The sequence below is a fragment of the Theropithecus gelada genome, chromosome 4 (genome assembly GCF_003255815.1).
Source record: "Theropithecus gelada isolate Dixy chromosome 4, Tgel_1.0, whole genome shotgun sequence".
Classification (NCBI taxonomy): Eukaryota; Metazoa; Chordata; class Mammalia; order Primates; family Cercopithecidae; genus Theropithecus; species Theropithecus gelada.
Genome location: NC_037671.1, coordinates 98,965,294 through 98,992,349, shown reverse-complemented (window position 1 = coordinate 98,992,349; position 27,056 = coordinate 98,965,294). Strand labels below are relative to the sequence as shown.

At 36.5% G+C, this 27,056-nt stretch overlaps 1 protein-coding gene across 2 annotated transcripts in view; it reads left to right on the top strand.

Moving 5' to 3' along the window:
* The window catches only part of MCHR2 (melanin concentrating hormone receptor 2), a 75,453-nt gene extending 48,679 nt beyond the window's left edge, over positions 1-26,774 (top strand). The window contains exons 3-6 of one of the 2 annotated variants that reach the window (XM_025383637.1): positions 6,026-6,235; positions 10,485-10,679; positions 19,452-19,571; positions 25,440-26,774. In XM_025383637.1, coding sequence (XP_025239422.1) covers positions 6,026-6,235; positions 10,485-10,679; positions 19,452-19,571; positions 25,440-25,755 — 841 coding nt within the window. In that variant the 3' untranslated portion in view covers positions 25,756-26,774. The remainder of the gene's footprint in view (positions 1-6,025; positions 6,236-10,484; positions 10,680-19,451; positions 19,572-25,439) is intronic. The other variant, XM_025383638.1, reaches the window with a different exon arrangement.
* The last annotated feature ends 282 nt before the right edge of the window (positions 26,775-27,056 follow it).

Sequence of the window (27,056 nt, the reverse complement as noted above, 5' to 3'; positions counted from 1 at the left end):
AAAAGATGGCTCAGATGAGTTCCAGGAAAGAAAATGGAAGTAATCAAATATTCTTAGGGAGCCTCAAAGAGGCAATAGTGCTGAGTAGAGAGTTAATAGCCAGATACTTGAGAATATTTCTAGCTCCCTCCTGTTGGCCTGTTGGACCTGCCCAGTTCTCCTTCCATCTCTCCCTCATGGCCTCCAGTATTTCTGCCCTGCTCTTCTACAGATACATATAGTGTGTCCTACACCCAAAAGCCTTGGTACCACCATTGAAAAACCAAGTCCTTATTAGGTCTTAGCCCTTCTGAAATGTTTGCATTTTCACAGGTGGCTTTTATATGCAAAACCTTTGCAGTGTGGGATTCCAGGCCTTGTGACAAGCTGTTGAAGAGATGTTTTGAGCCAGAGAAATTTCTTGGACCCCTCAATTTATACCAGTAGATAACAGCTTAATCCCGTCTACTTATACAGAGACAAAGTTGAAAAAAAGGAAGACATGTGCAATGTGAACTCTTCTAAAAGTAAATTCTGAGCTATGATTTATGGAAACAGATTTTCAACATGAAGTCAACCATCATTTAACTGGGGAAAAAAACACTTGAGTCATTATATGGACCAATTCGTTTGCATTATTGTGAAAAATCTATCATTTCTTCATATTATCATTTTATACATAACGTGAGAATATACATTAGATAAAGAAATGCTAATGGAGCTTTTAAAATAAATATTTTAATCTTTCAAAAAGTATAGGGAACAACTTTTAATTAAAACAACAGTTTTAATTTTTTTGCTAAGATTTTAACACTTTTCCTTGCAAATTGCTCGCCAAAACTTCATTAATCTTTCAAAAGTCATTTAAAAGCAACTTACATTTATTTATTTAGTTAGTTGGCTAGGAATGTATCAACATTTTGCAAATTGCTCTCTAAATATTTTAAGGCAATTTGTATTAATGTTTTCACCCTGCTTTGCCATGATCTTTTGTTACTTTCTGAACAGACAGGTGAATTAAATAAAATATTAAGACTACAGTAACAATAAGGAGAAATAAATAACATTTAAACAAGATTTAATGACTTTTCCTTTTATGGTAGTAATTGTATCAAAACCAGTGTTCATCAATAGAACTAAGAGTCATAAGCAAGCAATGAACCAATTTCTGACTTTGCCAAATGAAGACTAGAAACATATATAAAATAAATATGTTTAAGGAAGGTGGAGCTTCAATAATAAGATGTTCTATGTGCCTTTTGTAAAAGCAAGAAGCAACTTGTGTATTAGGAGGGTGACTTTAAAATAATGAGGCCAGATCATCACTAGTCTGTTGTACATTAAATTTGTAGCAGGTCAAAAGAAGCCAGTTTAGAAAAGGTAGGCAGAAAATTGAGCCAATTATAATATTTTCCTCTTGTGTTCCCAGGAAACCGATTAATGAACTCAACCCCATTACTCAACTATTCTCCACAGGCACAGCAGGCCCTGGGAATCACCTGTCCTTCAATAAAGGCACTGACTTTTTTTTTTATCAGACCCCCACATCCACCTTCTGAACACATCTTCCTTCTGTTTACTGATAGATTCCCTTCAAGTGGGCAGAGTCTCTATAAAAGGTGCCCTATCCTCCAAAAATAAAGAGTTCCCATTTTGTCACTTCCTGCCTTCATCTGCCTGTCAGGTCAACTAATTAATACTAAGTCATGAAATCATGAAACAGAGGTTACAAACAGAGGTTAATAAATGTATTAACCTAGAGGAATACTGTCTAATGGCAGAATTCCAGTTGCTGACAGGGATGGGAAATGTTTTAGAACACAGGTCTCTTTTTTCCCAACCCAGATTAAATAATAACTAACAGCTCCCTCTGACCCAGCCCTCTACCATTCCAAATGTCAGCCATACACAGACTTTTGTTGGAATTGACCCATACCCTTGGCTGCACAGATATGTTTTAGATGCCAGAGTACCTTGCAACCACATTTGTTCAGATCTGTGGTCCAGTTGGCCAATATGCTAAGCCGGCTTGGGAATCTAAAGAAGTTGAGTGGCTTGCCTAACGACACAATGAGTGAGGGCATAGAAATGAAAATAAAATTCCCAATTAAGTTACCTTTCCACTATATCACTCTATCTGTGTAGGGAAGGGTTGGCAAATATGTGACTCTACTGTAAACTCTCTCACCCTTAGCAGTCATCTCTAATCACACAGGTCTGTCCTGTGTAGCATCTGTTTTGTATAGGTCTGTCCTGTGTGAGGACTCAGAATTCTTCACAGCAAAGTGCTTCAGGAAATGACTACTAATCCATTGGCATTGGCTCATGATAGCAATTTAATTCAACTAGAGTTAAATGCCAGACAGGATGGTGAGGCAACCCAGAGATTAACAAGAGCAGGAAGCCAGTTCTACACCCTACCCCATCCCTCACCCCAACACCACCTTCCTCTCCCTGCCCCAAGCTGGAGGGAGAAAGGGAGAAAGAGGTTTTACAGCCCTCCGCAGTCTGGGCTGCCTGGTGGGAGCTGGAGCCCCACTGGTATCTTGGATCATGGAGTGAGGGCTACATTCTGGCTTCTCTTCTCCTCCTTACTCTCCAGTTCCCACCAGTGCTTCTGATTGGCCAAACCTAATCAGAAGCCAGTTGGCAAAGGGGCCTGAGGACAGGCTAGCGAATGACAAGCACAGCAGCCTACATGCGTAGTGTTGTGTTTTGTTAGTTTTACTGAATCCATATCATATGTTGTTATTTCTGATTGCAAAAGGTAAGCATGGTTTTAATAGAAATTTTGAAAAATTGTCAGAAAATGCAAACAGTAAAGTAAAAAAATCAGTCATACTACTACCAAATAGATGATCACTGTGATCACTTGACATATTGTTCCTGCAAATTTTTTAACAAATGTTTAAATAAATTTAGAGTCATGCTCTACACGAGTATTCTTTCTTTTTTTTCCAATGTGATTAAATATTCTTTCAAACTATGACTTATAACAGCTATATCCTATTGAGTGTGGTAGTGTAGAATACCGTAATTTATTTTGTCATTCCTCAAATTAATGAGCATTAGATATGACCACTTTAACCATATGGAACACATGTTAGCCAAAATTATCACAAGTCTTTGTATTTTATTTTAAATGTTTGCATCATAAGAAACATAAATCTCATGAAGTCTGACATCAGGAAATCTGAAGATAAATTAGACCTAAAATGGGATATAATTTATATAGTTAGAAATTTTACAATTTCTATTTGTTTTTAATTTCGATGCTGTTGCTTTCAGTAAAGAAGACAATAATAAATATAATGTGTTATTTATATTGCCCTAGTAACTTATGTCCAGATAAATTTATCAATTGCTTCAGAATTCTCTTTGTACTATTCAGAATATCGAGACACACTTTTATTTAATTATTTTAAATTGGCAGTTAATGGCCTGCACTGTCTCCACAATATAATTACCATAATTCATTATCAGTAAATGATGGGTACCCCTCTAGAGAAAAACAAGGGCCATGGATCTAATTGCTGCAATTGAGACCTAAGCAACTGCTTATGGTTTATATCCCAATTCACATGCAAATAACGTCTATTTATAGACCAAGATTTACGATTTTTTTTTTGTCTTTTTTTTTTTTTTTAGTTTGGAGCTCTTTCTATCTGACTGCTAATATCTGTCCCTCTTCTCTATCCCCTCTCCATTTCCCACTCTAATGGCCTGGAGAGGACAGGGGATGAGAGACCAAGGACAGTCAGCTGGCTGGTCTTTTGTTTGACATGATCTTTTCTTCATGTCATCTCTCCCTCTTGGTCATTCTGGTGTGAGGCACTAAGTTCCTGAGAGCAAGGAACCAACCTGTTTTTTTAGTGGCAGCAACAATGCATACAGTATGGTTGCTGAATGAGGACTCCATGGCAGTAACTGCCCCACATAGTGGGTGCTGCCAAGGCCTGGAGAAGAGACGGCCTCACCCAATCTGATGTTTCACATGAGAATCTGACAGCTGAGAAATGAAGCTCACAGGTTATAGAAGTTGTAGCCAATGAATAATAAAGACACACACGAGCTTCCAAACAGCAGAGCATTAGCCCTGAAATAGGAGCATATACACCATGGAATACTATGCAGCCATAAAAAAGGATGAGTTTGTGTCCTTTGTAGGGACATGGATGCAGCTGGAATCCATCATTCTTAGCAAACTATCACAAGAACAGAAAACCAAACACCGCATGTTCTCACTCATAGGTGGGAACTGAACAATGAGATCACTTGGACTCAGGAAGGGGAACATCACACACCGGGGCCTATCATGGGGAGGGGGGAGGGGGGAGGGATTGCATTGGGAGTTATACCTGATGTAAATGATGAGTTGATGGGTGCTGACGAGTTGATGGGTGCAGCACAGCAACATGTCACAAGTATACATATGTAACATACCTGCACGATATGCACATGTACCCTAGAACTTAAAGTATAATAATAATAAAAAATAAATTAAAAAAAAAAGAAATAGGAGAAAACTAGCAATTGTGGCATAATCTTAGGACTGGTTCTTATATGCTCTTTAAATTCTTATTTGTCCACATCTGCCAAGAAACCTGTCTTGACTGTGCCCAAGAAAAAGGAGAGGGCCCCTTCTTTGTGCTTCTTGACCTTGTACTTGTCTCTAGTTTTCTCTCATCAAATTGTAATGTGATCATTTATTTATGCAAGTCTAGACTATAAGCTCCTTGATGACAGGGTTTATACATGGTTTAGCTTTACAGCCTTAGAGCACAGTATTATGCCTGCCATGTAATTAGTGCTCAACAAAATGTTTGTTGAATTAATAAACAGCATCTCCCAGATAAAGATGATACCTGTTTATTATTGAATGTGCCAGCTCCTTGAAAGAGGAACCAACTGAATTTTAAATTTCTGCTCTCAGAAATGTATTTCACCTGCTGATGAGAAGGCCACTTCTAGATAGCACTGAATTCACTTCTCCCACCCCCAGCTCCCCACAGGAGACATAACATCATTCTCAGTGCCATCTACCAGCTCCCTCTTTTCAGATGACTCTCTCTGTCTGGATCTCAGGGTCTTTATTAATAGTCTTTGCTATTTGTTAGATTTTACTGGAATATTTCTAAGTCATTGTTGAAATCTTAACAATGGCCTAAGCTACAACAGGAAAAAAAAAAGCATTAGACAACAGAAATCATTTATTTTCAGTCTTCAGCTGTTTTAAATACTAGGAATGAGTAAAGACTAAATCTTTTGTCTGAGTGTATTTAAAGTTGGTATAACTTGTTGCTGCATTAAAAAATTACCCCAAACATACCGGATTGAAACAATAAACGTTTACTGTCTCATGTGTGTCCAGTGGTCATGGATTCAGCAGCAGCTTAGCTGGTTGGTTCTGGCTCATGAGCTGTCATAAAGTTGCCATCAAGCTGTCTTCCAGGGTTACAGTCATCTGAAGGCTTGGCTGCAGCTGGAGGATCTACTTCCAAGGTAGCTCATTCCCATACCTTGAAAGCTGGTACTGACTGGTTGTTGACTGGAGCTTCAGCTCCTCTCAACGTGGACCTCTCCATAGTGTTGCTTGAGTATCCTCACAAGATGGCAACAGGCTTCCACCAGGGAGAGCAATCCAATAGAGAGCAAAGAGAAAACCCTACAATAACTTTGTGACCCAATTTCAAAGTCATACACTGTGACTTCTGCCATATTCTCATTGTTAGAAGCAAGTTAATAAGGTCAACACTCAAAGAGAGGGAATTGAAAAAAAAAGAGAGAGAGGGAATTAGGCTATACCTATTGAAAGGAATATCAAAGATTTTGTGGACATATTTTTAAACCACCACAGTAAGTTATCAAATAAATAGTTCAAAATGCTTAAATATACACAAGACTAGGCATTTCCTCTATGCATTTGTGTAGGTTTCCTTTAACATTTTAAAATGCATTATGGCAATTAAAAATTGTATCAGGTAGCATGTATTGAATAGTCTGTATACATTCAATGTCAAACCTCAGTTTCCTCTATCTCTTTCAGGTCCAGAAAAAAAACAGTCCCTGACATCTATATCTGCAACCTGGCTGTGGCTGATTTGGTCCACATCGTTGGAATGCCTTTTCTTATTCACCAGTGGGCCCGAGGGGGAGAGTGGGTATTTGGGGGGCCTCTCTGCACCATCATCACATCCCTGGATACTTGTAACCAATTTGCCTGTAGTGCCATCATGACTGTAATGAGTGTGGACAGGTAAGTGAAGGACTTTGAAATATCTTAATATAATTCAGAGGTGCCTGCGCTTCCCCAAGCTCATTCCAATTCCAACATCAGTTTTGGTTTATAACAGCAAAGCTTTTCTTCCTTTGCTTGTTTCATTGTAGGATTGATTACTTAAGAATATTTTGTTCAACTTTCACAGAGGTCTATTTTTAATGGAAAACATAAAACACAAAAATCTCCTTTTTTCTAATCATTCTTTTCAACTCAGTTTTATTTGCAATTCACTGCATGAAAAAAAATCACAAAACCGTGAAATATTAGAAACCAGAATGAATTCCCCCCATCAATTTCACAGTAAGGAAGCTGAGGCCCAAAGAGGTGAGGAGATCTGCTAGAAGCACATAGAGAATTAGCAGCAGAGCCAAGAATTAAAGTAGGTTTCCTTAGTCTCTGTCCAAGGCTATTTCTGATATGTCCACTGTCTCATACACTTGTTATTGCCTCATAGCTCTAAGGAATCAGTGGAGTAAATAGAGGTTCTTATATGACCATGAAGCAATTTCCCAGTGCCAAGAAGATCATCTTTCACAAACATTATTGTGATTGGTTAATACAAATGCTGTCATTTTATATTATTAGAAATGTATACTACTATGTCCTGGAATGTGCCATAGCCCCTTTCACCATCCATGTAAGCTAATGTTATTTGAGGAGATGATGGTGATAGTGAGTACTTATTGAGCCCATAAGTGATAGAATCCAGTTCAGACCCAAATCATCTGACTCTAGAGATGGCAGGTAGTTGTAACTGCTTCAATCTCTGGCCTGTCTAGGAAGCATGCAAGCTAGGATGTGCCCTGCATTATCCAGATGCCAGAATGTCCACACCAGGTCCTAACAGCTCACCTCAAACAGAAACAGGGCCTAAAGACAACCATAGTACTTCCAACAGTGTTACTCTGTCTTTCAGAACAACCCACTTAAAATCTCCATCTGCCTTCTTCCCAACCCAACCCCAGCCCAACACATTTAATCCTCCTTTCTCTGATCTACTGTCTTTTTCCTTTGATTCAAATATATTACATAAATCACGTGTGTGTGTGTGCATGTGTGTGTGTGTGATTTATTGTCTAGTTCCCTTGCACCTCAAATGTAAATTCCCCAAAGGCAGGTCTTTGTCCATCAATATATCATAAATGTGTGTGTAACACTGCCTGGCACTCAGGTGCTAAAAAAATATTGATGAATGAATGAATGAATGTCTTGAAGGGTATGTTAAATTTCCCCGGGTCCATCCAGAAATCTTCCTGAACCCTGCCTCTTTCACCCTTCCAAATGGGACTCTTGGGTGGGGAAGTGATGAGCCATTCTTTAGATGAACAAAAAAAGAATGACAAGGTTCATATAAATCATTCACTCTGACAAAAATGAATAATAATGGTAAAATCTTAAATATACTTTTATTTTTTTGCAAGAGAATTTTCAAAATATAGACTTTCCTTCTCAACTTATAATTCGCACATTTTTAAATCAATATACTGCATAGGTCTAGTTAGCTCAGCTGATGCCAGCCACTGTGACTGTGTCATGAGAAAAGCCCCATAAACATGTCAGGGTTCCAATACCAGGAAGAGGGCCTTGAACAGGCCAGGCTCACTATGGAAAAGCAACCTAAGGTATAGACCATACCACTAGTAATCCCATTCTTGGGGATAATACAAGCTTCTTTATACACTGTGCCTTGGGTGCAGGAGAATATTGCCTTTTTTTGAAAAAAAAAAAAAAAAAGAGGGGTATACTCCTGTAAATCTTTTACTGTAAATGAAGTGAATGGGCATTTTCTGCCTTGGAACAGACAAACTGTGTATATTTTTTAATATTGACAGATTTTTCTCTGTATGTATACATGTACACACATGCATGCGTGTGTATCTTACTCGTAGTCTTTTGTTTTGTTTGGTTTTAATCCAATTGACATAGCATGCTAAAATTTCATTTCACATTTAAGACATCTGCCCTTTCCTTCCCCTCGCTCTGGAAAATCGGGTGGTAAGAAACAAATGAAGAGGCTATAAAACTGAACCATTACCTTCCTCACATTTCTTGTAATTCTAACTCTACTAAAATCATTAAAGTTTAACAAAATCTGCAATTTTGTAAGAGAGAAATGAGGCTTGCTTTGTAAGGTCATAACTAAATGTCGGTGCCATCAGTATGCCTTAGTGTTTACATATTTAAATCATTTTAATTGCCAATTTAATGGATCATACATTTCAAGTGTTTCCAATAACTCATTTTGCTTTCCCTAATTAGTGATAACTGCAAGTGTGTAGAATATCTAGTAGTCGGCTCCTACCTCCATAGCCATACAAAAACAATATATAAACACCCAAAATGTCAAAAATGTTTGCTTTCAAATGAAAGCTACCTAGACTTTCATTAGTGGCTACTTTTATAAATAAATTCTCTAAAACATCAGGAGTCAGTAAGTAGGAGCCAAAATTTGCAATTTATTCATTCATTTATTCAAAAAATATTTATTGAGCATGAACCATATGCCAGAGATTGTTGGACACAGGGGATACAGTGGCCTTAAACTAATAGTCAAGGCTCCTGCCCTCGTGGGGCTTTCATTCTAGTGACATAGACAGACATTAAGTGAAGAGTCCCACAAGTAAATGTTTATTTCCACATAGTGATAACACACTAGGAAGGAAAAATAGAGTCTCCTTATAATATTCTTTTACAGTCATGGTCCCTTGTATAGAATGGGTGGTCAAACAAGTCTTCCCTAAGAGGGAGATAGTTAAATAGGGTCTTGAAGGAAGAGCAGGAAGAAGCAGAAGCAGATCCTGCCAGGCAGGTAGCACAGCATATACCTGACCTTGAAAGGGGAAGAGCTTGAGGAAGTCAAGGGAGAGACTGGCACAGGCTCCAGCTTGAGCAGCAGGCAGAACCAGGTGGGAAAAAAAGACCTGTGGAACATGGGAGGAATTCTGAGAATTTATAGAAAACCATTGAAAGGTTTTCAGCTGGGGAGGGATGCTATCAGAGAAGATTCCTTAATTGCTTGATCCCATGACTTCATCATCCTATAATTCCAGTAAAACTGATGGCTGGGCTGCTATGCAGTCACTACGGCATCCACCTCCCCAGCAGGGAGAAAAGAGGCCCTTCTCTCCTTAGCCACAGGGAATGCATGTGCAGTGTGCAGAGGATGGGTAGCTGAGGAGCCCTGGCCAGAAACCACTCTCTGCAACCAAAGGCCCCTTAACTGAATACAGATGTCCTGCTTCTGGTGCAAAATTGAAAGGGCAAAAGAAGAGGAAATTTTTTTATTTTTGTGAGTCTTCATTAAGTAGCTTTACAAAAACTTGGAGAAATTTAAGTGACCATAAAAACCATTTTTACATTTGTTTAATTTCTGCTGATACTATCCTCCACCACCCCCCAGCCCTCAGCAAAGCTGTGCTTTTTCAAATAGGCCTTCCTTCTGAATCTGAGCTCTTGTTTCTCATTCTTCAGTTTTCATTTTGCTCTGAAAAATTCTTTGGATTTGCTGGAGGACTAAATATATTAGATATGTCAGAATTTCAAGTTTGATTAATGATTACCGCTTTTTTCCTGGCTGTAAAATGAAAAGAAAAAAAAATAAAGAAAAATGCTTCCCCATGAAATTAGCCCATTTCTTCCCTCTGGCTCCTAGCCTAAGTTCCTTAAGGAATTTGCATTGTCTATACTAGTCACACTTGTTCATCCTCACTGTGACTTCTGTGAGCTGAAACTCCATGAGCGTGGTGACTTTAGTATAAAGCCATCGGGGCAAAATGTTTGTTCTATGTTCCTGAATCCCTTTCTGCTGAGAGATTCTCTTAGCCCCGCATTTTCCTCCTTCCTGCCTCTGTGTCAGTAAATCTTGCTGGGAAAAGGGTCATTTCCTCCTGGAGGAAATCCGTATTCAGAGACAAAGTTTTCCAGAGTCTCATTTACAGGAAAAGCGCCTTTGTAAAGAGTGCACTGCAGAATTTTGCCATTATCAGTGTGTTCATAGAAGGAACAGCTATTTCAGTGAGTGGATTATTCAGACTTGCAGGGTCAAGAATTGTTTTCTCTACAGATACCAGGCAGCTCTTAAAAAATATAACTTTCTTTTACCCTGATAGAGGTGTGCTTCAGAGAGGACAATAATGCTAATAATTTACTCTCGTCATGAACTTTCATCCTTGGAGCTCAATGTTTTTATTGATTGTTCCAAAACTCTTCCTGACTGCTTTTGCAGGTACTTTGCCCTCGTCCAACCATTTCGACTGACAAGTTGGAGAACAAGGTACAAGACCATCCGAATCAATTTGGGCGTTTGGGCAGCTTCCTTTATCCTGGCATTGCCTGTCTGGATCTACTCGAAGGTCATCAAATTTAAAGACGGTGTCGAGAGTTGTGCTTTTGATTTGACATCCCCTGACGATGTACTCTGGTAAGTTGTTAAAACTTAAGAAAAATGAGTTGAATTAAGTTGTGAATTACTTCATTCTCCTTGTCAACATGTGAGCAGCCTCAAAGAGTATCCTTGTGGATCCTCTTCTCACCAGTATCTCCACTTAGGTCTCTCCACACATGCAATCAAGGTGATAGTTTGATTTTTAAGGAGAGGGTAACCTTTAGAAAAAGATTTTGAATTCAATCATGTAACCTCAGTGGACACAAATATATTTAAATAGGATTTTAACGATTCATAGCAGCCAGATGCAGTGGGAATGCAGCAATCAAGGGAGGTAAGGAATTTCCAGAGTCACTCAAACTCAAACCTCATCAGTATGCAATTGCAGTTTGCTTAAATTGTGTCCCCTATAAAGATATGTTAAGTCCTACACCAGCTCCCCCCTGCCATACCTGTGAATGTGACCTTATTTGGAAATAGGGTTTTTTCAGATGTAATCAAGCTAAGTTAAGGTCTTGCTGGATTAAGGTGGGCCCAATGACTATTGTCCTGATAAGGAGAAGCAGATTTTAAGAAATACGGAGACACACAGAAAAGAGACATGTGAAGACAGAGGCAGAGATTGGAGTGATGTATCTGTAAGCTAAGGAACACCAAGGATTGCCAGAAACCAGCAGAGAGGGTAGGAGGGGGCATAGAGCAGATTCTCCTTCAGAGTTTCTAAAGAACCAAACTTGCCAGCACCTTGATTTCAGATGCCTAGATTTCAGAGCTGTGAGCGAATAAATTTCTATTGTTTTAAGCTATCCAGTTTGTGCTAATTTCTTACAGCAGTCCTAGGAAACTAATGCAACTACCACAGCCATTTTATGCATTTTAATTTAAAAGGAAATTAAAAGTCTTCAATGTGAAATTTGAACATAGAATTGGAGTTCATGATTAAATTCTTTGAGCAACTACCAATGGCCAATAACTGTGTTAGATATTTTTACATATGCTATCTCAAGTCAGTCCGGCAGATCCCTTTCTCTGACTCTATAACTTGTCAAATAGATGAGTCATTTCTGCATTATGTGGACACAGCCAAAGAAGGATGGCAGTAAAGGACCTGCAAATCCACTAATCCAGTAAAAAATAAAATTCATATACATGCATGTTTTGTTCAGTTTAGTATAAAAAAGTACTATAGACTAGGTGGCTTGTAAACAATAGAAATTTATTTTTCACAGTTCTAGAAGCTGGAAATCCAAGATGAAAGTGCCAGCATGATCAAGTTCTGATGACAGCCCTCTTCCAGGTTGCAGTCTGCCAACTTTTCATTCTATCCTTATGTGGCAAAAGAGAGAGACAGGAAGCAAGCTCTCTTGTGTCTCTTCTTATAAGGACACTATTCCCATTCATGAAGGCTCCACTCTCATGACTTAATTACTTCCCAAGGACCCCACTTCCTCATACCATTATATCGGGGGTTAGGTTTTCAACATAGCAATTTTGAGGGAACACAAACATTTAGAACATAATAGTGCAACATAGATAGGACTGGACTTCCAGTTCCAAAATGGCAGCATAGAAGCAAGCTGACTGAATGCCCCCCTGAGCCCTCAGAAAATCAAAAACAAATATACAGCACCAACGTTAGCATTAGCAATATCCCAGAACTCCAGAACTCAAATATGAGGATGAGATGGTTCCTCAGGCTTCAGAGAAGTGAAAAAAAATATGAAAAAGCCTCCAAGCCGACTGTAATAGAATCAGATTTCCACATCCATGACACCCTTCTCCCCCATTCTGCTTGACACCAAACACATGAAAAATTTCCCCCCAACTCAGTTTCTACACTGAAGAAAACACGATCAAGGTAGACAACCAGCTTTCCCACCACCTTGGGTTCCCTGACAAAATACCTGTCTCTGCCTTAACCTATGGGAAGTATCACAAGTGCTGGAAGGGAGAAATATCCCTGAGAACAGGCAGAGACAAAGTAGGGAGGTGGGACAGTTACTCTGTAGCTCAGCCAAAGGAGACACTAAATCAGAGTGGCTATTCAATACCACTACACTGCAGGAGGTACATTCAGCAGGTCCCCTGGACAAACCCCTAGCCAGGCTTCCCACACATCTGGGATATCTCCTTTGGGAGCTCCCCCATTCAGGACAGCCAGTGACTGATGGGTTACTAGAGCGAAAGCAAATCTGGGCTTAAGGCGCAACCTAGAGCCAAAAGGAGACAACAACCTAGCGATAAAGACTCTCCAAGAGAATATATGCAATAAAAACCAAAACAAGTCAGACAGAGAAGACTGGAATAAATAGCAAATCCTCAATGCAAAGACATAGTTGTACATCCACAAGAAGCAACAGCAAACAGCAAACCATGATCTCTCCAAATAGACAAAGCAGGGAACCAGTAACTGACCCTAATGAGACAGCAATATGTGAGCTCTCTGGCCGATAATTCAAAATAGTAGTTTTTAGGAAACTCAGTGATCTCCAAGATAACACAGAAAAGCAATTCAGAAATATATCAGAGAAATTTAACAAAGAGATGAAAATAATTTAAAAATTAAAAAAGAAATCTTGGAATTGAGAAAGACGTTTGCTGAACTGAAAAAGTTACTAAAAATTCTCAACAGCAGAATGGGTCAAACAAAGGAAAGAATTAGTGAGCTCAAAGACAGGTTATTTGAAAATACACAATCAGAAAAAAAAAAGGAATGAAAAGAAATGAAGACTGTATACAAGATATAGAAAAAATTACTTCAAAAGACAAAATCTAAGACTTAACAGTGTTCAAGAGGGAGTTGAGCAAGAGCAAGAAGTAGAAAGCTTATTCAAAGAAATAATAACAGAAAATTTCCCAAAAATTGAGAAAGATGTAAATATCCAGATATGGGAAGATCAGAGAACATCAAACAAAATCAACCCAAATAAGACTCTACCCCAAGGCAGATAATAAACTTTCAAAAGTCAAAGACAAAGATAGAACTCTAAAATCAGTAAAAGAAAAGAAGCAAATAACGTGTAAAGGAGCTCTAATTCATCTGGATATGGACTTCTTACTAGAAACCATATAGGCCAAGAGGGAGTAAAATGACATTTTCAAACTGCTAAAGAAAAAAAACTAAAACAAAAACAAAAAAACCTGCCATCCAAGATATTGCATCTATCCTTTGACTGTGAAGAAGACATAAAGTGTTTCCCAGACAGGCAGAAGCTGAAGGAATTTACCACCGTCAGATCTGTCTTACAAGAAATGCTAAAGGGAGTTCTTCTGTTGGAAGGAAAAAAAAACACTAATGTGCAAAAAGAAAACATTTGAAGGTATGAAACCCCTGGATAAAATTAAATACATTAACAAGCCCAGAATGCTCTAATACTGTAATTTTGGTACATAATCCCCTCATAATTATAGCATGAAGCCCAAAGACAAATCTATCAAAAATGATAACAGCTGTAGCAACCTGTTAAGAGACAGATAATATGAAAATATGTAAATTGAGACAACTAAAAGTTAAAATGTAGGGGAATGGAGTTAAAGTGTAGTTTTTTCCACTTGTTTCTTTGTTTCTATTATTTTCTTTGGTGTAAGATAAATAATCATCTCTTTGGAATAACTTGTAATATATATGTTTTTTGTCAACATCATTGTAACCACATTGCAAAAATCCATAACAGATTTTAAAAATAAAAAGTAATGAACTAAGACATTCCATCGAAGAAAATCACTTTTCCACAAAGGAAGATGGTAAGAAAAGAAGAAAGGAAGAGAAAAGTTGCAGAACCAGAAAACAAGCAACAAGATGGCAGTAGTAAGTCTTTACTTATCAATAATAATACTGAATGTAAATAGTCTCAATTTTCCAATTAAAATGCAGTGAGTGGCTTGATAAAGAAACAAGACTCAACTCTATGCAGCCTGCAAGAAACCCACTTCACCTCTAAAGACACACATAGCCTGAGAGTGAAGGGATGGGAAAAGGCATTCGATACAACTGGAGATCAAAAATAGCAAGAGTAGCTATATTTAGATAAAATACACTACAAATCAATGACTGTAAAAGAAGACAAAGAAGGTCACTATATAATGATAAAGGGGTCAATTCAGCAAAAGGATATAACAATTTTAAGTATCTCTGCACCCAACACTGGGGCTCCCAAATATGTAGAGCAAACACTAATAGATCTGAAGGGAGAGAGGGGCTGCAATGCAATAATAGTAAGAGACTTTAACACACCATTCTTTGTAATTGACAGATCATCCAGACAGAAAATCAACAAAGAAACGGCAGAGTTAAACTACACGCTAGACCTAATAGGCCTGACATTTACAGAACATTTCACCCAACTGTTGCAGAATGCAAATTCTTTTCAACAGCATATAGAACATTCCCCAGAATAATCCTATCAGGCCACAAGACACACCTGATCAAATTTTAAAAAGTAGAAGTTATAGCAAGTGTCTTTGACCACAGTGAACTAAAACTAGAACTCAATAACAAGAGAAACCTTGGAAACTACACGAATATATGTAAATTAAACAACATGCTCCTGAATTATCAGTCAGTGAAGATATCAAGAAGGAAATTTAAACATTTTTGAAACAAATGAAAGTTGAAATACAGCATACCAAAATCTATGGGATATAGCAGAAGCAGTACTAACAAGGAATTTTATAGCAATAAATGCAGATATCAAAAAAGTAGAAAGACTTTAAAAATAAGTCTTTTAAAGGCTGGGCGCGGTGGCTCAAGCCTGTAATCCCAGCACTTTGGGAGGCCGAGATGGGCGGATCACAAGGTCAGGAGATCGAGACCATCCTGTCTAACCTGGTGAAACCCCGTCTCTACTAAAAAATACAAAAAACTAGCCAGGCGAGGTGGCAGGCACCTGTAGTCCCAGCTACTCGGGAGGCTGAGGCAGGAGAATGGCGTGAACCCAAAAGGCGGAGCTTGCAGTGAGCTGAGATCCGGCCACTGCACTCCAGCCTGGGCGACAGAGCGAGACTCCATCTCAAAAAAATAAATAAATAAAAATAAACAACCCACGAACGTACCTCAAAGAATTAGAAAGGCAAGAACAAACCAAACCCAAAATTAGTAGCAGGAAAGAGGTAATGAAGATTAGAGCAGAAATAAATAAAATTGAGACTTAAAAAACTACAGACGATCAACAAAATGAAAAGTTGGCTTTTCAAAAAGATATGCAAAACCAACAAACCTTTAGCTAGACTGAGAAAAACAGAGAGAAGATCCAAATAAACAAAATCAGAAACAAAAATGGAAACATAACAACTGAAACCTCAGAAATACAAAGAGTCATTAGAAACTGTAATGCATCACTAAATGCCAACAAACTGGGAAATATAGAGGAAATAAATAAATTCCTGGACACATACAGCCTGCCAAGATTGAACTATGAAGAAATAAACAACCTCAACAAACCAACAGCAAATAAGGAGACTGACGCTGAAAGAGTCTTTCACCAAAGGAAAGTCCAGGATCTGATGGCTTCACTGCTGAATTCTACCAAACAATTAAATAATATCAATTCTCTTCAAACTTCAAAAAAATAAAATGAAGAGGAAGGAATACTTCCAAACTCATTCTACAAAGCCAGCATTACTCTGATACCAAAACCAACCAGAGACACACACAAAAAGAAAACTACAGACCAATATTACTGATGAACACAGATGCAAAAATCCTCAATAAAATATTAGCAAACAGAATACAACACTTTAAAAAGATCATATATCTTAAGCAAGTAGGACTCATCCAAGGAATGTGAGGATGGTTCAACATACGCAAATCAATAAAGTTGATACATCACATTTACAGCACCAAGAACAAAAACCGTATGACTATTTCAATAAATGCCAAAAAATCATTCAATAAAATTCAGCATCCCTTTCTGATAAAACCCTCATCAAACTGGTTATAAAAGGAATATACCTCAAAATAACAAAAGGCATACATGACATGCCTACAGCTAATTTTGCACCGAATGGGGAAGAATTGAAGGCCTTTTCTCTAAGATCTGGAACAAGACAAGGATACCCACCTTCACCACTTTTATTCAACATAATATCAGAAATTCTAGAGCAATTAGGCAAGAGAAAGAAATGAAGGGCATTCAAATTGGAAAGGAAAAAGTCAAATAGCCTTGTTCACAGATGGCATGATATTATGTTTAGAAAAACCTAAAGACTCCACCAAAAAACTATCAAAGCTGATAAATGAATTCAGTAAAGTTGCAGGACACAAAATGAACATATAAAAATCAATAGCATTTATATATGCAGTAATGAGCAATCTGACAAAGAAATCAAAAATGCAATTGCCTTCAAAATAGCTACCAAGAATATAAAATACCTAGTATTCAATTCAACAAAAGAAGTAATATATCTATATAAGGAAAGCTATAAAACCCTGATTTAAAAAAATACACACATACATAGATACCTGATGAAAGAAATAGGATACAAAAAAAAGGATATTCCATGCTCATTAATTGGAAAACTTAATATTGTTAAAATGACACTACTAGCCAAAGCAATGTACAGATTCAATGCAATCTCTCTCAAAATACCAATAACAGTTTTCACAGAAACAGAAAAAAAAATTCTAAAATTTATGTGGAACCACAAAAGACCCTGAATAGCTAAAGCAATCCTAAGGTAAAAGAACAAAGCTAGAGGCATCATGCTACCTGACTTCAAAATTTACTAGAAAGCTATAGTAACCAAAGCAGCCTGGTATTGGCATAAAAAGACACATTGACCAATGGAACAGAGTGGAGTACCCAGATACAAATCCACACATTTATAGCCAACTCATCTTCAACAAAAGAGCCAAGAACATACAATGGAGAAAGGACAGTCTTTTCAATAAATGGTGCTGGGAAAACTGGAACACTATATGCAGAAGAATGAAAATAGACCCCTACCTCTCACCGTACACAAAAATCAAATCAAAATGAATTAAATACTTAAATCTAAGACTTGAACCTATGAAAACTACAAGAAGAAAACATAGGCAATGCTCCAGGACATTGGTCTGGGCAAAGACTTTTTGTGTAAGACCTCAAAAGCACAGGTAACCTAAGCAAAAGTGGGCAAATAGGATTACCTCAAACTAAAAAGCTTCTGCACAGCAAAGAAAACAACAAAGTGAAGAGACAACCCATAGAATGGAAGAAAATATTTGCAAACCATCCATCTGACAAGTGATTAGTAACCAGAATATATAAGGAGCTCAAACAACTCAATAGCAAAAAACCCTAAATAATCCAATGTAAAAAATGGGCACAAATCCGAACAGATATTTCTCAAAATAAGACATACAAAAGGTCAATGGGTAAACAAAAAGTGCTATCACTAATCATCAGAGAAATGCAAATCAAAACCACAAGGAGGTATCATCTCACCCCAATTAAAGTGGCTTTTACCAAAAAAGGCAGGCAATAATGGATGCTGACAAGGATGTGAACAAAGGGGAACATTCGTACATTGTTGGTGGGAATATATATTATTACAACCACTATAAAGGCTCCTTGAAAAACTAAAAGTAGAGCTACCATATGATCCAACAATTCCAGTTCTGGGTTTATATCCAAAAGAAACTATATTAATATATCAAAGATATATCTGTACTACCATGTTTATTGCTGTACTGTTCATAATAACCAAAATATGTAATTAATCTAAATGCCTATCAATAGGTGAATGGACAAAGAAAATGTGGTATATATACACAATAGAATAGCATTCATCCATAAAAAACAATGAAATCCTGTCATTTTTAGCAGCATGAATAGAACTGAAGGCTATTATGTTAAGTGAAACGAGCCAAGTACAGAAAGACAAATATCACATGTTCTCACTTATATGTGGGAGCCAAAAAAGTGAATCTCATAAGGATAGTAGATTGGTGGTTACCAGAGGCCAGGAAAGGTAGAGGAAGTGGGTAAGGAAGAGAAGTTGATTAAGTGGATACAAAGATACACTTTACTAGAAGAATTAAGACCTAGTGTTTGATGAATCAGTAGGATGACTATAGTTTAAAATATCCTATTGTACATTTCAAAATAGCTAGAAGAGAATAATTTTGATGTTTCTAGCATTTTAAAAAAGTCAGATAGTTAAGATGATAGATAAATACCGAGTACTCTGATTTGATTTTTACAAATTATATGAATGTATTAAGCTATCACATATACCCTGAAACGATGTACATCTATTATGCATCAGCAAAAATTGTTTAAAAGAAACATAGATAAGATTGTTTATTCATTACTTCTCCCACCAGCATTGGCTATCCTGGGTTCAAATTTTACCTCTTTCAGTTACTGCTTGGGTAATCTTGGGCAAGCCACTTAATCCCTCTGTGCCTCAGTTTCTTCTTCTACAATGTAAGGGCACTAATGGCATCATACTCATGGGGTTTCACAGATTCAGTGGGTAAAGATATTTTTAAAATGCTTAGAACAGTGCCTACTATATAATAAATGTTACGTACTGTTGCTTGTCATTGTTAAACACTTAAGATTGGTGATAGGTAGCCTCACCTATACCGCACTCAGTACAGCTGGGTTTGGCTAGAGAAAAGACAAGCATTGTTATTGGTGAACAATGAAGATCAGGGCTTCTCTACAATAAAGCAACCAAAGATCCACAAGGACTTTTATCCTGGACCCTGAAAAATGAAAGAATCATGCCTCAGAAACTGCAAAAGCCAATTCCTAATCCAATTAATGTAATGATGTTGTTCTCTCTCTTCTCTCTCCCCGCTCTCCCTCTCTCATTTTACAGGTATACACTTTATTTGACAATAACAACTTTTTTTTTCCCTCTACCCTTGATTTTGGTGTGCTATATTTTAATTTTATGCTATACTTGGGAGATGTATCAACAGAATAAGGATGCCAGATGGTAAGTGTTTGCCATATTTTGCTTTATTTGTTAAAAGAACAGTTTAGATAGTCTAAGACATCTACAATAGAAACTTAGGCAACAGTGACTTGAAACATACCACACTTAGACATGTCGACATTGATATATGTCTATAGAAAGAACTTTCGGAAAATAAGACATGTACTAAATGAACTGCTTAAGAATCTCTCAGTGACAAATGTTAAAAATCACTGATGTAATGGTTTCATTAAAATGCATACAGAACTCAAGATTCTATTTAAAGAATAATTTTATTTTTGTTATTAACAGTTATTTAACTGTTTTCATTGCACATTTTGCAGAGTTGCATGCGTATGTAAATATCTTAAATGTTATGTGCAACCTTTTAATTTTTGTGTTTCAATTTTTTTTAATTTAGAGGAGAAAAGTCTCATTAATATTTGAATTTTAAAAGATGGGTTTTATTAATATTAAAAGATTATTTAGGAGCAAATAAAACCAAAGACTTAACCTAAAGTCAATAAACTTGAGAAGGACCTGTGAAGATACTTGTCTCTAAAACTGCATAAATAAATCTAAATTATTTTCACCTTGCAATTGTGTATTCCACAATCTACTTGTTCAAATGAATAAGTCAGTAATTATATAACCTGTTGGGTAAAAACACACTTACATTCATTAAACATTATATTGTAAATATATTTTAGTGTTTCTTTTGGAAAGGCAAGTTTGCTGGGTTTCCCTGCACACTACAAATTTACAAATTTTACAAATTTTTTGTTTAAAAAAATGTGAACAATTTAACCACCATTCCTCAAAAATTGTGGCAAACCCTTGAACCAAAGGTTTGTAAGTAGTCTGTTGGCTCACAACTTTTTTTTTACCACCTAGTTACTTGGAATTCTTTGAAAGTCTTACACTTGTAAAGTATGGTCCATTTGGGAAGAAAAAGGAAGTAGCCACAGTTACAGAAAAAAACATAACTTATAAATGTATCCCAGGGAGCTGAGTTGGTGAGAAGGTTAAAGTGAAATCATATGGAATATTAAAGATACCAACAGCTGGAGAGAATGCTTGAGCCTTTTTAAAACAGTTCTCCAAATCAGATCATTTTGCTCCTGACATTTTTCTCAGAAATGCTAAAGAGGATCTGATGAAACAAATCTCATACACGTCAAAATGCAAGAAATTGGAGGAATGATAGGGCCTACTCTGATAAACTGCAGGGGAATCAAATGATTTTTAGCTCCCATGCTTTTAAAATTATTTCCAAGTTTTGTTCATCTGTTACCCTCATGTCCCAGGGAAATTTTCATTAAATGCCTAAATATGACATAACATGATTAAATGTATGAGTTTTAAAATATGTTTTATTTTAAAATAATTTGCATTTCTTAAAAAAGTTGATAGTAAAAATATAGTATAGATAATACAGAGATAGTATAGAGGTTTCCCAACTACCCCTCACTCAGTTTTCCCATAATTAACATCTTACATTACCTAAGACATTTGTCAAAACAAAGAAAATTTCTGTACATTACTGTTAACTAAATTCCATTCTTTATTGGACTTCACTAGTTTTTCCATTAAAGTCCTAAATCTATTCCAGATTCAATCCAGAATAGCACATTGCATTTAGTTATCACGTCTTCCCAGTATCCTCTGATTTGTGAATTTCTCACTCTTTCCTTATGTTTCACGACCTTCGTAGTCTTGAGCACTGGCCAGGTATCCTGTAGAATGTTCCCAATCTGGGTTTGTCTGATATTGTATTATCATTACTAAACTGTACTTACATGTTTTTATTTTAAAAAATCAACTCTTCTCATCACAGCATATCAGGGGTCACATGATGGCTACATTACATCACTGTTGATTCTAGCCTTGATTACCTGGTTAAGGTGGTGTTTGCTAAGTTTCTCCACCATGAAACTGTTTATCCCTTTCACTATTCTATTCTTTGGAAATGAGTTACTAAACATAGCCTACCTTCAAGGGGGAAGCAGAAAGGTGGGAATTAAGCTCCATCTTCTGAAAGGGGAGTATCTATATAAGAATCCCCATATTATTTGGAATTATTCTGTAAAGAAGGTCTGGCTCTTCTCTCCTCATTTTATTCAATATTATTTGTATTACTATAGACTGATATAGTTATTTCATACATTGAGTCATAATTTAATACTTTGTTATTTATTTGGTCTTTCAAAATGTTCCAACTTTGGACCTTACATGCCAGGAGAGAGTGGCATAACGTATTTAAACACTGAAGGAAAAAAAAGTATACCCTAGAGTAGCATATCCAGCAAAAATACCCTTCAAACATGAAGGAGATATAAAGACTTTCCCAGATGAACTAAAGTTGAGGAATTTCATGAACACGAGACCTATTTTACAATAAATTCTAAAGGGAATACTCCAATCAGAAAGAAAAGGACATTAATGAGCAATAAGTAATCACTTGAAGGTACAAAACTCACTGGTAATAGTAAGTACCAAGAAAAACATAGAATATTATAACAATGTAACTGTGATATGTAAACCACTCTTGCCATAAGTTGAAAGACTAAACAATGAACCAATCAAAAATAATAACTACAACAACTTTTTAAGACATAGATAATACAATAAGATATAAATTTAAACAATAAAAAGTTAAAAATTGGGGGGACAAAGTTAAGGTGTATAATTTTTACTAGTTTTCTTTTTGCTTGTTTATGCAGTGTTAAGTTGTTATCAGGTTAAAATAATGGCTTATAAGATAGTGTTTGTAAGACTTATGGCAACCTCAACTCAGAAAACATACAGTGGATAAACAAAAAATAAAAAGCAAGAAACTAAATCGTATTACCGAGAAAATCATCTTCACTAAAGGAAGACAGGAAGGAAAGAAAAAAGGAAGGGAACACCACAAAACAACCAGAAAACAAATTTTAAAATGGCAGGAGTAAGTCCTTACTCATCAATAACAACATTGAATGTAAATGGACTAAACTCTTTAATCAAAAGACAAAGAGTGGCTGACTGAGTGAAAAAACAAGACCTGTTGATCTATTGCCTTCAAGAAACACACTTCAACTATAAAGACAGACATAGACTGAAAAAAAAAAGGAATGGAAAAATATATACCATACCAATGGAAACCAAAAAAAGCAGGAGTAGTCTTATCAGACAAAATAGATTTCAATCCAAAAACTTTAACAAGAGACAAGATCACCATATAATGATAAAAAGGGGTCAATTTAGCAAGAGAATGTAATAATTTAAAATATATATGCACCCAACACTGGAGCATCCGGATATATAAAGCGAATATTATTAGAATTAAAGAGAGAGATAGGCCCCAATATAATAGTAGCTGGAGACTTCAATAACCTACTTTCAGCATTGAACAAATCTTCCAGCCAGAAAATCGACAAACATTGGACTTAATGTGCACTGTAGACTAAATGGATCTAATATATATTTACAGAACATTTCATCCAATGACAGCAGAATATACATTATTTTCCTTAGCACATGGATCATTCTCAAGGATAAAACATATGTTAGGTCACAAAACAAGTCTTTAAAAATTCGAATAATTGAAATAATACCAGACATCTTCTCTGACCACAATGGAATAAAACTGTGAATCAATAACAAGAGGAATTTTGGAAACTATACAAACACATGGAAATTACAAAATATGCTCCTGAATGACCAGTGGGTAAATGAAGAAATTAAGACAGTTGAAAAATTTCTTGAAACAAATGATAATGGAAACACAACATACCAAAACCTATGGGATACAGCAAAGCAGTACTAAATGGGAATTTTATAGCTCTAGGTGCCTACATCAAAAAAGATGAAAAATGTCAAACAGTCTAATAATGTACCTTAAAGAACTAGAAAAGGAAGAGCAAACCAAACCCAAAATTGGTAGAAGGAAAGAAACAATAAAGATCACAGCAAAAATGAATGAAATTAAAATGAAGAAAACAATACAAGAGATCAATGAAACGAAAATCTGGTTTTTTTGAAAGTTAAACAAAATTGACAAACCTTATAGTTTGACTAACTGAGAAAAAAGAGAGAAAGTCTAAATAAATAAATTCAGAAATGGAAAAGTAGACATTACAACTGATACTGCAGAAATTCAAAGGATAATTAGAGGCTACCATGAGCAACTATATGCCATTAAATTGGAAAATCCAGAAGAAATGGACAAATTCCTATACATATATAACCTACCAAGATTGAACCAGGAAGAAATCCAAAATCTGAACAGATCCCTGACAAGTAATGAGATCAAAGCCATAATAAAAAGTCTCCCAAGAAACAAAAACCCAGGACCCAATGGCTTCACTGAATCCTACCAAACATTTAAAGAACTGATACAAATTCTACTCAAATTATCCTGAAATATGGAAGAGCATGGAATAATTCCAAACTCATTCTACAACACCAGTATTACTGTGATACCAAAATCAGACAGACACAACAAAAAAGAAAACTACAGGCAAATCTCTCTGATAAATATTCATGCAAAAATTCACAACAAAATATTAGCAAACCAAATTCAGCAGTATATTAGAAATCTCATTCATCATGACCAAGAGGAATTTATCCCAGGGGTGCCAGGATGATTCAACTTATGTAAATCAATCAATGTAATACATCGTATCAACAGAATGAAGGATAAAAATCATACGATCATTTAAATTCAATATATCAAATTGAAATATCAAATGCTGAAAATGTATGTGATAAATTCAACATCTCTGTATGATAAAAACCTTCAAAAAACTAGGTATAGAAGGAACATACCTCAACATAATAAAAGCCATATATGACAGACCCCCAGCTAGTATCATACTAAATGAGGAAAAAACGGAAAGACTTTCCTCTAAGATTTGGAATATGACAAAGATGCTCACTTTCACCACTGTTACTCAACATAGTACTGAGGTCCTAGCTAAAGCAATCAGACAAGAGAAAGAAATAAAGGACATCCAAATTGGAAAGGAGTAAACCAAATTATCCTTGTTTACAGATGACATGATTTTATATTTGGAAAACTCTAAAGACTCCGCAAAAAAAAAAAAAAAAAAAAAAAAAGATTAGAACTGATAAACATCAACAGATCAATAGATAAAGATAATGTGGTATGTATACACAATGGAGTGCTATTCAGCCATAAAAAAGAAAGAGATACTGTCATTTGCAAGAACATGGATGGAACTGAAAGTCATTATGTTAAGTGAAATAAACCAGGCACAGAAAGACAAGCATCACATATTCTCACACATTTGTGAGATCTAAAAATAAAAACAATTGTACTCATGTACATAGAGCATCGAAAGATGGTTACCAGAGGCTTGAAAGGATAGTAGGGGCCTGAGGGTGAGGTGAGGAAGGTTAATGGGTATTTAAAAATAGTTCAAAAGAATGAACAAGGCCTAGCATTTAATAGCACAACAAGGTGACTATAGTCAATAATAATTACACATTTAAAAATAACTAAAACAGTGTAATTGGATTGTTTGTAATACAAAGTATAAATGCTTGAAGGGATGGACACCCGATTCTCCATGATGTGATTATTACACATTGCATGCCTGTATCAAAACATCTGATTTACCCCTTAAATATATACACCTACTATGTACCCACAAAAAAATTAAAAAAAAAAATAACAACAAAAAATTGTTCCAGCTTTGGAAACTTTGGAAAGTTTTCAACAATAATAAAAAAGAATATATCACAATGCACTAAGTAGGAATATAATAATGAGGTTCATATTTCATTGCAAAGCCATTATGAACTGTCCAAAAGATTCTAGGAACACATTGCCCCATGATTTCTATGGTTGTTTATACCCTGTCTATCTGAATGTTTCCTTTGCAGCTGCAATCCCAGCATACCAAAACAGAGAGCGATGAAGTTGACAAAGATGGTGCTGGTGCTGGTGGCAGTCTTTATCCTAAGTGCTGCCCCTTATCATGTGATACAACTGGTGAACTTACAGATGGAACAGCCCACACTGGCCTTCTATGTGGGTTATTACCTCTCCATCTGTCTCAGCTATGCCAGCAGCAGCATTAACCCTTTTCTCTACATCCTGCTGAGTGGAAATTTCCAGAAACGTCTGCCTCAAATCCAAAGGAGAGTGACTGACAAGGAAATCAAAAATATGGGAAACACTCTGAAATCACACTTTTAGGAAAGTACATGGATCACCATGAGTCTAGACATGATTATCTTACTGGTATTATTAGAAAGGGCAGGTGTACCAATATGTTTATGCCCATTTTTCTTGTGTACTTGTGACTCTTAGCAGCATGGAACAGAACTGTAACCATGCAAATGCAATGAGTTTAATATGCTAACTTTAGCAAGATGTAAAATGTTAATCTATATTGTGGGTAGGGAATGGGATAGTCTAAGATACCCAAGCTTCATGATGGCGTATATTATTCCAGCATGTTATAAACTAGTCACTAATGCAAATGGCCATCCATGACCATTGACTCAAAACTCACCAAGGAACCTGACCTTGCCCTCCACACTGTGGCCTCACTGTAACAGTTTCCTCAAGGTTCCTAGGAGGGTATCACCTCACAGTGAAGTCTGAAATTTGGCTATTTTTTGTCTACAAAAATGTGGTCCAATCTAATACCTTCAAAAACTAAGCCCTACCTTTCAGAATAACAGTTACCATTTATTGCACACATGCAATGTGTAAGATTACATGTAACAAACCTGTGAAATAAGTATTATTACCTTTGTTTACTAAGGCTCAGGAAGGAGATATGCTAGGCCTAATGCTGCAACAGCTATCTAAGAGCCAGGCTAATAATGTTCAGCTCTGCCTGTTTCTTTTCTACTGCACCACTTTGGCAACCTTTACTTATTATACTGGAGAACTCAGTAACTTGGAGTTTCTTTTGCTTTCTCCTATAGCCCTGCAAGGGGAGAACTAAAGTCTGATAGAAACGAGTTGATGTTTAAGTATCCTTTTGGATTACCTTTGTTCTCACACCTGCAAACTGTAGAAACTGGTATCTGCACTTTAATAATAATACTTTACTTCTGGACTTTAAGCTTCACTAAGAAACATTCCTGGCCGGGCTCAGTGGCTCATGCCTGTAATCCTAGCACTTCGGGAGGTGGAGGCGGGTGGATCACAAGGTCGCGAGTTCAAGACCAATCTGGCCAACATAGTGAGATCCTGTATCTACTAAAAATACAAAAAAATTAACCGAGCATAGTGGTGCGTGCCTGTAGTCCCAGCTACTCAGGAGGCTGAGGCAGGAGTATCGCTTGAATCCGGGAGGTGGAGGTTACAGTGAGCCAAGATCACGCCACTGCACTCCAGCTTGGGCAACAGAGTGAGACTTCATCTCAAAAAACAAACAAACAAAAAAACCAAGAAACTTTCCCTTTAGGTTACAGTATACATGTTTGTTCTAAGGTACAAAAAGTAATTAGCCCTTAAATTTTCATAGGTATTCATTATATCTA